The sequence below is a fragment of the Galeopterus variegatus genome, unplaced genomic scaffold, assembly GCF_000696425.1.
Source record: "Galeopterus variegatus unplaced genomic scaffold, G_variegatus-3.0.2 Scaffold970, whole genome shotgun sequence".
Classification (NCBI taxonomy): domain Eukaryota; kingdom Metazoa; phylum Chordata; class Mammalia; order Dermoptera; family Cynocephalidae; genus Galeopterus; species Galeopterus variegatus.
This window is the reverse complement of record NW_007727081.1, coordinates 126-15522: the sequence shown is the minus strand read 5'-3', so window position 1 is coordinate 15522 and position 15397 is coordinate 126. Positions and strand designations below refer to the sequence as shown.

The following is a 15397-nucleotide window of genomic DNA, read 5'->3' as shown; positions in this document are numbered from 1 at the left end:
ATCTGCTTTCTGAAGCAGTACAGCAGAAAAACAGAGCTAGGAACACAATCTAGGGAAATGTTGAGGATAAGAGGGTACGGGATGCTGGTCAAAGCAGGAACTTTTCTGTTTACTTGAAACTTTCAAAGAGAGTAGATCTTGTGTTCTCACCACATGCATGTACACACACTGTGTGTGGTGACTAATGTGTTAATCTGACTTTGGTCATTTTATAATGAATGCATACATCAAATCATCACATTGTATACCGTGAATATATACAATTTTGGGGGGGTCAACTACACCCCAATAAAGCTAGAAAAAAAAAATAAGAAAAATAAGTCTTTCAAGATGACCAGTCTACATGAGCAAGGAGAGGGGCTGAGTTTCAAGAGCTCTGGTTTGCTGGGTGGGTAGGGGGAGATGACTAAGTTAAAGGTCTCTGAAAGAGGGTGGATCTGCTCTCCTGGGAAGAGCATTTGGCATTCCTTAGTAAGAAGGAGAAAGAAGGTGGTCTTGAGGGCAAGGAGGTTGGCCACTTCCAGTCATCTAGGATCCTTAGGGCAAGGTGAGGGGCTCCCACTGACACTTTAAGCCTGGTTGGTAGGCTGAGGAGAGTGGCCCCAGAAGCCTCTCTCCACCACCAGGGAGGAGATGCCCCCAACCCCCCTCCCTGGGAGCTGGCAGCACCGAGGAACAGGACAGGCAGTGGGTGCTGAGCTCCCCAACCCCGACTCTCCTCCCTACCCCAAGAAGCCCTTTGAAAGGTTTTCCTGGCAGACTTTAAAGCTTCAATTCATTCAACCTCCTGGCCTGAGGCCCAGGGTAAGGGGATGCCAGGAAGGCTGCAGCCCCACATCCTAGTCCTCACCTTAGCTGCCCCCACCTTCCTGGACCCTGGCTGGCAGGCCTCCCACCAGCCTCTCTTCGTCCACAGCACCCACCCTTTTCCCCTTGGGAACCCAGGTATCTTACCCCTTTTCTGTGGAGCAGATGGCCACCCAGGAGGCTCAGGCTTGCTAAATCAGACATTTAAATCCCATAATCCTTGGTGAGCGGCAGCTGAGGGGGCAGCAGCCCAACCCGAGTAGCAAGGGAGGGAGAAAACCTTGTGCCAGCCCTGGCAGGGGGGAGGAGGGACAGTTGGTTCCCAAGTTATGAATGGAGTCGCCCCCCTCCCTTGTTGTCATGCAGCCCGCAGACTGACCCAGTCTCCAGCCTTTGTTCCCCTCCCGGAACCCAGGCGTTGGGCCCCCAACCCACACTCCCTGGAGACTCAGGTGGCTGCCTCCCAAGTTCATCTCCTACTCACCCCTCACCTGCAGGGCCCAGGCAACCTGCACTGGCACCCACCCCTCAGACACACAGGTGGTAGCAAAGTTTTATTGTAAAATAAGAAACCAATATAAAAATGAGATATAAAAAGGGAGGAGATGGGGTGGGGGTGACAAAGGCAGATGTGCATGGCAGAGTATATAAAACATTGACCCTGAGCATTTGGGGGAAGTAAAACAGGGCTTGGTGGACACAGATCTTACACAAGAGATGGAATCTTCTAGGGTGTGGGATGGGGTGAGATTTCCTTCTACGTGCCAGGGTTCACCAAGAGGTTGGCTGGGCCAGCAGAGCCTTAGAAACCCCCTCCCCTTGACCTGCTGCCCAATCACAGAAAGTATCAATTCATCCACCAACAGGGACAGGGAACCAGCACCACAAGGGGGCCCAGTCCCAGACACCATGTAATAAAAAGTGGTTTCATACATTATTTCATTAACCCTCACAACAAACTCCGTGAGGTAGGTACGATTATCAGCATTTCATAAGTGTGGACTTTGAAGTTAGGAAAAATTAAACAACTTGAGATAGCTTCCCTAGTTAGTATGGTGGAGAACTGGGCTTCCAACCCAGTGTATGGCTGGTGGTAAAATCTAACCCTTACATGCAAGAACATTTTCTTACCTCTCCCAAACATTCCTCACAGTAAAAACCTTAAAAGCTAAGTTGGTGTGTCCTAGCTCCTATCTCCCCCACAAAACACCGGTGCAGGCCAACTTCTTTAATAAAGCCCCACACCAAGGCAAACGGAAGAATTCCTGTGTATTCTTGAGGCACATCTATACCAAGCAGGGATTCAAGCACCAGAATCTCAAAATGCCAGGGAAGAGGGGTAAGGGTGGGAGGGGGGGCAATCAATAGGGGACAAGAAGCAGAGGACATCAGTCTGAGTCGGGCCCCTCTTTCTTGAACATTATTTTTTTATGGCGGGGAGTAGATTGCCCCTTCTTGGACTTCAGGTGTCTGTAGGGGAGACAGAAGAGGGAAGGAGGGGAGATGACATCACATGAGTGAGAGAGTCTGGGCCCCTCTTCTCCTTAATCAAGGCTTTGAAGGGCCTAAAGGCTAGAACAAGGGGAATTTAAGTAAAGGTGGTCACCACCACCTGTACATATGTTTCCTGAGCATATTGAAGTATTTGTGTGTATTAATCTCTTAATATTCCCTTACCCATTTTATAAACGAGGAAACTGAGCCTGGGAGGGGGAAGTAACAAGGTGCACAGGACCTGCTAGTATTTGGCAGGGCTGAGTATCTGATCCTAAACCCCAGCTCTTCCTAGCATTTATACACAAATATTAGGCCTCTCCTTGAGACCCCTAAGCTTTGAGCTAGGAGTTGCTGAGAATGGCAAAGAAATACCCACATTCATCCCTGGGTTTGAGAAGTTTGTGGACCCGAGGCAGGAAAGTGGCTGTATAATACAACAGGAGGAAGACTAAAGGAATATTTGAGCATCCCAATGGGATGGGATCAGCTGCCTTTTACAATGAAGGCAGGATTAGAATAGAATCCTGTGGTTTTCCAGCATAGGAAGGCAGGGGAGTAGGGCTGGGAGTGGGCCCAGGTCACTCACCTGGAGTGAGCCCTGCTCCCCCCAGGCTCCTTCCCAGTTTGGGCATCCTTGAGTTCCAAGGCCTCATTCAGCTCCCGGAACATCTCAAAGCGTTCACGCCCACGGATCTGCAGCCAAAGAGGAGGTGGGGAGGAAGAAGTATCAGGCAAAGTCACAGAACCATTTTCACACTCTAACAATTTTCTTTTTGAAAGGTGGCCCTTTAAAATGTATGTTATGGTACAAGCTGATGTTCTGAAGGTACAACCAGGAGTCATTGTCTCTGAAGCACCACTGCCTCCTGATGGCAAATGCCCTAACTGCAGGCAAAGCAGCCAAGAAGAAAATAGCATTTTGAGTGCTAGCCAGACCTAAAACTTTCAACCTGATGTTAATAACTTTACAAGTCAGGGCCATGAACAGAGGAAAGAATGGATACAGAAACTGGGCCTTGCCATATTCCCTACAGTTATATCTTTTCTTCCCTTATCCAATCCCACTTAGTTTATGGAAGAGACTGCATATCTGTCTCCCAGAGTTGGTACCTGAAGGGTGAAATATTCTCCGTCCAGTGGTTTCTTCTTTGGCTGAGGAGAGGAGCTGGTATTGGTGGGCAGTGCTGAGAAAGAGTCAGGAAAGATGAGAAAAGAGTGTACTTGGGGCAGAACTATTCCCTCTCTACCTCCTTCATCTCCTCTTGTCCTGCCTGCTTACCTCGCTTAGTGCTCCCAGGAGGAAGCTCAGGGCAAGGCTCCCCTTTCTTGCGGCGATTTTCTTCCTCTGTGCGCCGGTCTCTCCCAGGACAGGCACAAACGCGTACCTCAAAGCTATTACGTCCCAGGAGGTTACCACTACCCAGGATAAGAAGAGAGAAGCAGGAGGCAGTAAGGACATCAGGCCCTACCTGCCCTATTCCATAAACCAGGCCCCACCTACTCCCAACCACCCTTGTCCTATCTGAAGCCTAAGCTCCACCTTCAGGTGTACCGAGGAGAAGCCACAGGTAAGAGAGGTCCCAAAGCCAGAGAAAACTGGCAGGGAGCAGTAGAGGAGATTCCACGTATGGAGATGGGGCAAGAGGGAAGGATGGGTGGCAGTAAGGAACAAAGTGGTGATGGGCGGAGCCTAGGGGACAAAGACAGGGAGAAGCTGGGGAGGAGCAGGCCAGCGTAAAGGGTGGCGTGTGGCTCCCCACCTGGAGTCTTCCAATGTGATAATGGTGAGGATGGGCCGCCGGTTCATGCCACCCATGCAGGAGCTGTTACACATGTAGTTGTAGTGGATGGTGGTACAGTCAGAGCCGACCTGGGAGAGAACATAGCCCCAAGGTGAGGCCAACCAGCCCTGGGGAGACTGCAACCAGGGGAGGCCTTAGCCTCTATAAGCGTCAGTGTCTCCAACTGCGGAATGGGGATAACCCATCTGCTGTACACACCTCACAGGGTTGTGGGGAGGGCAAATAAGAAGCAAGAAAAAGCCCCACTGCCCCCACTGACAACCCCTCCAGCCCCTCCTCCCAGAGACCCCAGTTGCCAAACCAGACCTCAGGTGGCTCATAGGGCACCACCACACTGTGTCGAAAAGTGTTTCTGTCATCCAAATACTCCACACGCATGTTTCCTTCCACCCGGATGAGGTGCTGAGGAGGGGCCAGACCTAAGGGCAATTGGGGAGGAATCAGAGGTGTGGGGACCCTGGGCAGCCAGCTCTGTCCCGTCTGCAGCCCCCAACCACTCACCATCGCTATCAGAGCAGCGCTCGTGGTGGGGGCAGCGCCTCACGACTTCTGTCATGTGCTGTGACTGCTTGTAGATGGCCATGGCACGGACACGGGCGCCCGGAGGGGGTGTGGAGTCAACCCAGAGCTGCACAGGGCAGGTCTTTGCAAGCTGGCAAAACATCTTGTTGAGGGTAGGGGAGTACTGTAGAAAAAGGACAGAGAGAGGATCGAAGGTCAGGGAATAAGTGAACAAATGAAAGGGTAAAAGGGGATCAAGGGAACAAACACGGCTTCGGGACCTCCTGGAAGCCCCGCAGCGTGAGCGGAGGCAGCCAGAGAGGACAGGGCTGGCGCCTACACCTCAGAAGTTATTCTCAACAGCCAAGAAATGAATGCGAGTAAAGAAAAAGGAAGAAAAGTTCTATGACCCCATGAGAGATGCTGAGAGAATGATGGGAAGGATGAAAGCCCAAGGTCAAGGGGGAAAATTCAACTTTGGGACAAAAATCAAAGGTCATAGACTAACTGAGTAAAATGTAAAGAGACTGATAAGAAGCCAAAGAGGAATCCCAAAGTTCTGAACAGAATATCCCAGGGAGTGGATATGGCCAGGTATTGAAAGGCCACACAGAAGCTAGCCCCTCAGAACCACTGACCGTGCAAGTGACAGACTTGGCTGTCCCAGAATTTAAGAAGCCCAGGCGGAAACCATAGCTGCCAAGGTAGGCCTTCTGGGAAGGGACAGAGGATGACAGAGGCCAGGAGGTGGCTGGGGCAGGGGCCGCTGGTGTGGGGGCAGCTGGTGCAGGAGCCACGGGTGCAGGAGCTGCTGACATTCCGAGAGCTCCATCCGGATCTTCACTGAGCCAGTCTGCAACCTCTTCTGGGGACAGTATGAGATTATCCACTGGTGGGGACAGCGAGGTGGACTGTAGATGGGCAAAATAAGAGTCAGAGGGCCAGGTTCCCAGCCCACCAGCCCACGAGTCCCTGGTCCCTTCCTGCCACCAGTCCTTACCAGAAGGTTGTTTTGAGGAAGTCTGAAAGACAAGAGAAGAAAGTCAGCACCACTGATTTTTTGCTTTCCACAGGCCTCTGCTAGCGGGCTGGAGACTGGGGTGGGAAGGGCAGGGTGGGGATAGTGAACCTCCCCTTCCCATGAGACCCACTCACAGACTCCATAAGTCTGAAAATGTCTCCTGACTCAGGGGGGGCTCGATGCTGAGATCTGACTGCAGCTCCTCCATGGCAGCGTCCTGGAAGGCAGTGTGGCTGCTGTGAGGAGAAAAGCGAGGATCTGGCATGAGACACACCCAACCCCGGGTCACCTGGGCCTGAAGACCCTCTTCCCCAACACCATACTAGCATCTAAGACATGGCCTGAGGATCTGCTACCGGGAAGGGGACACAGCATAACTTCTTAAGGAGCGAGGACAGAACTACTCCTCTACACCTCTCTTGCCATCTTTCACTGCAACGTGGGATCCTCCTGACCCACCACTCACCAGCCACATACTTCTTTGCAAGGATAACCAGAGAGGGACATCCAGTCTTCCCACCACTAAATCCATAAGCCCTCCTAAATTTGCATCCTGGTTTGGCCCTTCTTGATATGGATGCAGTAGCCTGCAGCCCACTCCCTCCATATGGGGAAGGACACGCCCCCTGACCCCAGCCCACATTCCCTACCTGACAGAAGGCTGTGCTTCTCTGATCCCCTTCAATGCATACTCCTTGAAGAGTGACTGTCTCAACTTACCAGCCCATTCCCTGGGGACCCCTCTTCACCTTTGCCTTACAAACCCCCTGCGGCCCGGCCCTCCCTACCTCTTTGATTTCATCTTCTACCAACCACTCCCCCCCATTTGGCAGCTAGCGGGCTGACTGCCCTTCTTTGCTCATCAGCTGGCCCCTCGTCACTGCCTGGTAGGATCCTTCCCACTGCGACCTCATCCTGAATGTCACACCTCAGGGATGTTTCCACCACTTGACTCAGTCACAGAAGCCTGCCAAAGCCCATCAAGTCACCCTTCTTTAATTCACATCACCCTATCTTAATGCTCATAGTACTTACTCAATCTGATACTTTTTCTTGCTTATTTCCTGTTTCTTCTAGGAGGCTATAAAGTTCCTCAGGGCAGAGGAGTGGTCTCTTTTGTTCACCACAGTATTAACAATGCCTTGCACCTGGTTGGGTTCAATAAATGTGGTGAATACGCGTCATTGTACTCAGGCCATGAGCCTGTTACGAGTGGCCATGGGAGCAAGGACAGAGGGGCTGCCCCTGTCTGGGTCAGGGTCGTGCATGAGGATCTGCATCTCACCTTCTCCCAGAGCAGCTTTCAAATGGGTTTACCAAGCTATCTTTCTTCCTTTTCTTTCTTTTTTTTAAAATTTCTTTTGTTCCCCTGCTATCTTTCTTGATGCCAAATTTATCATCAGCTTTGCTAAGAAATGTGCCCACTGTAAATATCTTATTACACTTTTCTTTCTGTCTTGCACTGACTAACATCCCCCTACCAAGCAGCTTTTACTTTTTGTTTGTTTGTGGCAACTGCACCCTTGACCTGGGTGTTATCAGCACCACTCTCTACCAAGTGAGCTAACTGCCTACCTCCCCTCCCCAGAAGCTTTTAATGGTAGGCTCTTTTCTAAATCTTCCTTAACATTTACCTCCACCTTTATGTTGATATTGGGCTTCCTTTCTCATGTACTTAGAGTTTGCAAAACCCTTTTACATGGAGTATCTTATTTATCCTGATAACCACACCTGCCATTTGACAGGGGAAGTCTCCCAGAGGTTAAGTGACCTGCCCGTGGTACACACAGGAGGTGAGTGAATAAGCTTTTAGTAAAAATGATCACTCAAACATCTTTGAGTAAAATGTTTACTCCACCACAGACTCCTCTGCAAAGTGCTCTCTTTTGTAACCAGTTAGGGCAGATCTTAGATGGAAGTCCTCCAAATGAGAGGCTGGCAAAGGATCAGCTATCACAGCCCCTCACCGCAGAATGGAACTGAGTAGACTGCGCCGCATGTGCATAGAGGAAGGAAGGAGGGGGCGACAGGGGGAGTGACTCCAGATATTTGCATTACTGGGGAAGAAACAGGGTCACCTAGATCAGTGATCAGAAGAGACTTTATTTTATTTTGGTGGCTGGCTGGACCTTGGTGTCATCAGCACTACGCTCTAACCAACTGAGCTAACTGGCCAGCCACAAAGAAGAGACTTCTATGGGAGGGAGCTCCTGTGAACGCAGAGGGTGCTCAGAAGTCAAACACTCTGGGTTTGACACTGTACTGTTATTTAAATTTGCTGCATTACCTTACCTATCTTACAGGGATTACCTTTGGCTTGCTCACTTACAAGACCTGCGTTTTACTTATCTTTTATGTTTTTAGTGCAAAGTGCTGAGGGGCTGAGACCCTGGGCAGCAGAGCACAGGCTCCAGGGGCAGCCAGGCTAGGCAGGCATCCCAGGGTCATTGCCTAACAGCTGTGTAACTTTGGGAGATTATTTAACCTCTCCGTGCCTTAGTATCCTTTGCTCTGAAACAGTACCTTACTTATGGGAAATGTAAAGAGCCAAGAAAAGTGCTTAGCACATAGTAAGAGCTCAACAAATGTTAGCGATTTATATAATTATTCTATTTTTATTTGCTCTATATTATTATTCTAGAGAAACTTTGTAACTGTGAGTGCAGCTTTTGTGGTACTGCTCCCACCTCATTAATACAAGTTCACTTCTTTCAGGGAACTCTGTTTGGTAAATGTGCCAGGAGGGGCTGTCCTGGGATGGCAGGCCCAAGGTCTCAATCTCACTGGAGGGTGACAGCTCCCTAGACATTGGTCTCCTTGACTCTATCACTCGTCTTTAGTAGCAACTAAATCCTCAGTGTTTCCCTAAAGAGTAGGCACAGTCATCACTAGCAACCCTTTTCAGAACAGGCACTAGCCACAAGTACCAGCCCCAAGGGGCTGTGATACAAATGTGTTTACAGGGAAATGCAGGCAGCCTAGGCTGGGCAGGAAGACAATAAGCTCAGCTGAGACCCCCAGCTGAGGGGCCGGCCCAGCATCATCATAACAATAGCTGCTTTTTCAGGCTCTATAGGCCTTTAGGCCCACTGTTTTCAGTAGTTTATCTCATTTAATCCTTGTAAAAGGCCAGTAAGGTTGGTATTATCATCAGAAGAGGGAACTGAGAGTTAAAGTAATTGTGTCACTTACCTAGGCTCTTAAAGCTCCCAAGGGGCAGAACCAGGGATTTGAATTTAGGCTGTCTGAAGCTACAGCCGAGCTCTAAATAATTATGCTCCTAAAGTTTCAGAGTCTGGTATAAAAAAAAAAATTTTTTTTTTGTCTGAAACCTATTTGGTTGAGGGGAAAAATTTATTCTAGAAAGTAACAAAGCAGTGTCTGGTAGAACTGCAAACACACAACTTACCACTCAGCAAAACCACTTCTAGGTAGTTTTGCTAGAAAAATGGTACCATGTGGATAGCAGGAGTCTTGCACACAAAAAAAGTTCATGGCAGTGATGTTCCCAATGGTTAGCCACAAGAAACATTGCAATCTTTTGCTAGGGAATGGTAAATAAAACATGTTTCTGAGATATATGTCAGAAACATATTGGTGAAAAATACACTTTGTAGAAAAAAGCAAAACAATGTATGCAGTTATGTAAATTAAAAATACAGAACTATTATTTATTGTTTATAAATAAATGTATGTAAAAGCTTGAAAGACTGTCAAGAAGAATAAAAATTCACAAAACCTACAATAGCAGTGGTCTCAGGAACAGGGGTAGTATGTTTATGGGATAAGGGGTGATAGTCAAAGGGCGCTTTAGCTTTATTAGCAAAGAAAAATAAAAGACGGTATCCATACACTACTTGTGTAATTAAAATATAGAAACAAATAAAATGTTAACTGTTAAAACTATTTGGTGAAAATGCTGTTATTCTTGTACTTGTGTGCATTTTTCTAAAGTAAAAATATCTAAAGAAAATAAATAAAACTTTTAATGGAAAAACTCAAACATATCAACAGGTAAACAGAACAATGTACCCCAGTGTACCCATCACCCAGCCTCATGAATAGTCAACATTCTACCTTTATTATCTCATCCATACTGGGCCACTCTCCACAATGCCACAAAATTTTTTGAGGTAAAATTTACATATGTTGAAATGCACAAATCTTAATTAATCTGACAAATTTTTATATAGCCATGTAACCCACTCCTACCAAGGCAGAAATATCCTGTGACTTCTTCCAAAAGTTTTACAGTTTTATGTTTAGGTCTATTATCCTTCTCAGTTTAACTGTTGTGTATTATGCGAGGAAGGAGTCAAGGTTCATTAGTTTCCCTAATTTGGTCCAGCACCATTTGTTGAAAAGACTTTCCTTCCCCCACTGATTCAACTTTAGCACCTTTGTAGAAAATTATTTGGCCACATGTGTATATCTTTTTCTGGGTTTTACTCAATTTTTCCTTTTTAATTATTATGCTATTTATTTTTCTTGCCTGGTTAGGACCTCCAGTATAATGTTACATGATGACAGTCGAATCCTTTTCTAGTTCCTGATCTTAGAGGAAAAGCGTTCAGTCTTTCACCATTAGGTATGTTGTTAATAGTATCTCGATTGTGGATGCCCTTTTATCAGACTAAGGAAGTTTCCTTTCCCTCGTTTGCTAGGTCTATTTGTTTGAAATCATGAATCGGTTTTGAATGTCATCAACTGCTTTTTCTGCATCTGTTGAAATGATTGTAGGATTTTTATCCTTCAATCTGTTAATGTGGTGAATTACACAGATTGATTTTTCAGTGTTAAAACAACATAGTAATCCTGGGATAAGTCCCACTTGGCCAAGATGTATTTATCCTTGTCATATACTACCAGGTTTGATTCGCTAAAATTTGTTAGATTTTTGCATATATATGCTATCAGGAAAACTGGTCTAAATTTTCTTTTCTTATAATGTCCTTGGCTGGTTTTGGTATCAGGATTATGCAGGCCTCACAAAATGAGTTGGGAAATGTCCACTCCTCTATTTTCTGGAAGAGTTGTGTAAAATTTGTACTGTTTCTTCCCAAATGTTCAAAGAGAGCAAAGAAGAGAGGACACAAATAGAAAATAGCACTAAAAGGATAGACCTGAACTCCAACTGCAGAACAATTAAAATTGTAAGCAATTCAGTGAAGAAAGGAAGGCTATTTCAACAAGTAGAGCTAGAATAACTGGATATCCATACAGGAAATAAACCAGAGCATTGAATCCTACAGCTCACACCATAAACAAAAATTAATGTTAAAAATTAATTAATAATGGCACGTAAACCTTAGCGTAAAACCGAAAATTGTAAAGGTTCTAAAAGAAAATATAAGAGAATACTTTTGTGACTTTGCCGTAAGATGTCCTAAACAAGACACAGCAAATACTGAACATAAAAGAAAAAAAAGATAGATCTGCTTCTCCTAGGATACTGTTAGGCAAACAGGCAAGCTACAGATCAGAAAATATTCACAACACATATACCTGATAAAGGGCTTCTATCTAGAGTAGATAAAGTATTCCTACAATTGAACAATATAAACGAAACGCACCACACACACACACACACACACACACACACACACACGCAAAAGGCTTGAAGAGCCACTTCATGTACGAAGTACGAATGGCCAATAGGCACGTGAAAAACTGTTGTAACATGGTTTAGTCAACAGAGAACTGTAAATTAAAACCACAGTGATACATCGCATTAGAAAGACTGACAACAAAGGATATGGTACAACCATAACTCCTTTATCTTGGTAGTTGGAGTGTAAAATGATACAACCACTGGAAAACTCAGAGTTTCTTATAAAGTTAAAAATGTGTCTACTATTGACTTCTGACCTAGCAATTCCACTTTTTATCCAAGAAACATGAAAACATATGATCACAAAAAGAATTGTACAAGAATGTTCACAGTATCTTTATTTCATAACCCCTAATGGGAAACAACCCAAAAGGCCATCAAAAGGAGAACGGATAAACAATCGGTGAAAAATACTAAATTAAAAGGAGTAAAATACTGATACATGAAATAACGTGGAAGAATTCCACAGACATTACGCAGAAGCCTGACAAAAATGAGCACATACTGTATTATACATGAAGTTCTCCAACAAGGAAAACGAATCTATGCTTATGGAAATCAGAATAAAGGTGGGGGTCGGGGGACGAATGGCAAGAGGCGTGAGGAAACGTTTCCAGGACGATGAAAATGTATTTTGCCAGGAGTTGCACGGTGGTTCGTTGTCATCTATCTGTACACTTAATATCTGCACGTTGCACTGGGTGTACATGGTACCTCAGTTTAGGAAACAATTCTGAATTCTAGGTACAGCGTCCACTGCCCGGTACGTAGGTGCGTGATAAGTTAACTGCAGAACGAAACGACCGCGCCCTAAGTGACGGACAAACTAGAGAAACGGACCCACCACAGCCTAGGGGTGCGTTCACCACCTCGCACCGGGAAAAACTGGCGGGGACTGGAAGGGGCCCTGAAGCCCTCGGGGCCCGCCCCTCCCCAAGGCCCGCCCTTTCCGCTTTCACGACGTTCAGTCTGCGTCCGGAATTGGAATGGCCGAGCCTAAAGCCGGATACTAGATAAACTGTTTTTCCGACACAAACAAACGACCCATCACTGCACCTTTTCAAAGACTTGACTCTCAAATGCACCCATCCTAGAAAATAGTGGGGGTCTGCCTTCTGCACACTTTTTTTTCACCCCGTCCCACGCAATGGTAGCGTCCGCCTAGATTGCCGGCGACCAGGAGGTGGAGCACACCATTCAAAGAAGGGGAGGGATTAAGGTTTGCATCAAAACAAATCCCTCTTCCTCTGCAAAAGCAATAACCAGGTGATCCAGAAAAAGAAAAAAAAAAAAAAAAGGGGGGGAGGGGGGTGGCAGTGTCCTCCCGCAAGTAATAGGAACCAGCCTACAAGACGTTTTCCCCTCTTTCTACTCCCCTCTCATCGGGTGAATTGTGAGCTGTTCCGACAAAAAGAAACCGGAAATGCTTCTGCAAGAGGCAAAAATGTAAATGTGGAGCTAAACAATAACAGGGCTTCACGGCCTCTCGGACAGAGACGGTCCTCCCGGGTCTCGCCGGCAAACCTCTCGTTTAGCACTTCCCACTTCCACGGCTGACAGTCTTTAATTGGATTTTCTCCATCTAGCGAAGCCGGGGGCCGGCTGGAAAGATTACTCCAGGAAGGACAAAGGTCCGGAAGTCGTGAGACTTTATAGCATCTTGTTCTTCCCGGATCACCCCAAGTAATCATTTGGGAATGGAACTCGAGATTTCACCAGGTGCCGTGGGCTCTAAAATTTCGACCTATGAGTTCCCAAAGTTTCAAGATCCGAAAGTCTGAGACCCCAATGCTTTATGCATCTTATTTCAGGGACTCCCCACGCCCACCACTGGGTTTGTGTTGGGGGGAGAGGGAGTACCCCTTAGGCCGGGTCAAGGGTCCCCAAAGTCCCACTCCCCTGCCCAGGTCTTCAGCTTTGAGTTCGGTTGGTCCTAACATTCCCATCATCTACACCCTGGCCTCCCAACATTGCATGCCTGCGTGGATCTCTCCAGCCAAGCTTCCAGCCTCCCAATCCCCCAAAACTCACTAAGTCCCCACTGCCCCGCCTCCATCCCCGCGGTTCTCCCAGGCTGAAAATACACGGAGCCGTGAGCCGGTGACTCAGAGAGGACTCATCGGGCACAGTCAGGAGCTTACCCGATCCGCAGGGGATCGTGTCACCGTCCTGGGAAGCGCGCTCCAAGCAGGACGCCAGGTGCCCCCGGAGCCCAGCGGCTACCTGCGCCCAGGATGGTGGCTCTGGACTTTTGAGGAGCTCAAAACTTTTAGCGCCAGTGTGAGCACATGGGAGGGGAAAATCCCAATCCCGGCAACACTCGCGAGGCTCCTGGCACAAAGCTGGACAGTCGCCATGACAAGTAAGGGCAAGTAATTCGCCTGCCGGCGGAGGCAAAGGAAATGGAGAGTTGCAGAGGGAGGTGGGGGGAGTGGAGAGGGAGGTAGAAATCCACGGTGCTAAGAGGCGCTGAGCTTTCGATATCGGTGCCCTGCTGTTCGCTTTGCCTGCCGGGGGTCTTCTGCCCCCTCCCGGAAAAGGAAGAACGGTAGAGGTGGGTTTCTCCATTTCTGCGTCCGGATCTCTGAGAACTTGGAAGCAGTCCCGGGCGCTCCACGGGCCAAGCAGCGGGTAGCCAGCGGAAAGAGGGTTGCTCGGCCGAGGCCAATGTCTGCCGCGCTTCTTCTGCAGCATGAAGACGCTGGAGGCGCCGCTGGTAGCTCCGGACTGCCTTCCTTCAGACCAGGCCCCAGCTGCAGCCAGTCTCCCTCCCCAGGCTTCCCTGATGGATAAAGATACGGACCCTGAACTGATGCCACCGCCACCCGATGGGGATAATCCGCCCCAGAAGTCCCCAGATCCTGCGGCTGGCCCAGCTGTGTCCCGGGAGCTGGGGGAGGTGGACCCAGCTTCTCTCTCCGCCGCCCTGGAAGCAGAGTTTGATACTTCTAGTGCGTTGAGTCCACGAATCGAGGAACGAGAACTTTCTGAAAATGCCAGCCTTCCTGCAGAAGAAACGAACGGGCCAGAGCTGGGGTCTGGAGAAACCATGGAAGGTGGAGGTGTGTCTGAGGAACTCGGTCCAGAGGATGGAGACACGTAAGTGTTCATGGTAGTTGACTCTGGAGTCTGAGGAGATTGGAACTGTGAGATAGACCTTAGCCACCAGTCCTCAGCCCCACTCTCCAGGCCCATTTCTCCTTTGCTTGGGCGATCCAGGTTTGTTGTCTCCCCATCTTCCTTCCAGCATCTGGAACTACAGCTTCTCCCAGCTACCTCGATTTCTCAGTGGTTCCTGGTCAGAGTTCAGCACCCAACCTGAGAACTTCTTGAAAGGCTGCAAGTGGTAAGTAAGGATCATGGGGCAGGGAGACCCCCAGGACTTTCACCTTAAAGCATCCCAGTTATCTAGGAGAAGGAGTAAGAATCCCTCTTAGGACTGGGCATAAATTTCATCTAGGACTTTGTGTCTTCCACTTATTTAAGGATTCAGGGGGCTTACGTACCCCAGAGGTAGGCTCAGCCCTAGCCCTATACTTGGAAAGCGTAGGTCTGCCCAGTTTTCTAATTCTTTCCTATTTCTAGGGCCCCTGATGGTTCCTGTATCTTGACCAATAGTGCCGATAACATCCTGCGGATTTATAACCTGCCTCTGGAGCTGTACAATGAGGGGGAGCAGGTGGAATATGCAGAGATGGTAAGAGTAGGGGCTAACTCTGCTCCTTGGTCAGACACTGCACGTTGAAGTCTTTATTGTTATAGATGGAGAAAGTGGAGTCTACATGTTTCCTGTTCACAAACAGGACTTTTCTTCACCATGAATTTCCACGTAGAATTTTCTGCCTTGAATTCTGAAGTAATCTAAAGAGATGTTTGCTCTTTGTTAGTCAGGAATATGTGTTTTCTGTAAAAGAGTAGTGGGTTTCTCATGGCAGTAGTTTATTTGTTTACAGATATTTATTGGATGACTGCCAATATGTCAGTCAGTGTATTTGGTGCTGGGATAAAATGATGAACAAGACAGTTGAGAGCTGGTTTGCTTTCTTGTGTGGGAGATAGATACCAAACATGTAAATAATTGAGATTATTACAAGTAAACAGAAGCAGGAAGGAGGAGAGACTAACTAGAGACAAGCCACTTTAGATAAAGTGGTCAGG

The 15397-nt window shown here is 47.7% G+C and overlaps 2 protein-coding genes across 2 annotated transcripts; one reads left to right on the top strand and one right to left on the bottom strand.

Annotated features, from left to right (window-relative positions):
• Positions 1 to 1411: 1411 nt before the first annotated feature.
• Positions 1412 to 13541, bottom strand: TP53 (tumor protein p53). Its single transcript, XM_008573838.1, has 11 exons — positions 13381 to 13541; positions 5763 to 5864; positions 5608 to 5629; positions 5246 to 5518; positions 4608 to 4791; positions 4413 to 4525; positions 4065 to 4174; positions 3584 to 3720; positions 3415 to 3488; positions 2891 to 2997; positions 1412 to 2277 (listed from the first exon to the last, which is right to left on the bottom strand). Exons 2-11 carry the CDS (start codon positions 5834 to 5836, stop codon positions 2196 to 2198), a joined length of 1176 nt encoding a protein of 391 aa, XP_008572060.1. The 5' UTR covers positions 5837 to 5864; positions 13381 to 13541; the 3' UTR covers positions 1412 to 2195.
• LOC103591445 (telomerase Cajal body protein 1-like) lies at positions 13516 to 14936 on the top strand (the record flags this gene model as incomplete). Its single annotated transcript, XM_008573903.1, has 4 exons — positions 13516 to 13601; positions 13931 to 14338; positions 14487 to 14585; positions 14825 to 14936. Coding segments are annotated over exons 1-4 (693 nt in total), but the record flags the coding sequence as incomplete, so codon positions are not given.
• Positions 14937 to 15397: the final 461 nt, after the last annotated feature.

Excerpts from the sequence above, each read along its gene's own strand:
- TP53 (XM_008573838.1), bottom strand. The coding sequence starts at position 5,836 with ATGGAGGAGCTGCAGTCAGATCTCAGCATCGAGCCCCCCCTGAGTCAG. Across the intron at positions 5,630-5,762 it reads TTTTCAGACTTATGGAGTCT|ACTTCCTCAAAACAACCTTC; the intron begins GTGAGTGGGTCT and ends CTTGTCTTTCAG. Across the intron at positions 4,792-5,245 it reads CCAAGTCTGTCACTTGCACG|TACTCCCCTACCCTCAACAA; the intron begins GTCAGTGGTTCT and ends CTTTTTCTACAG.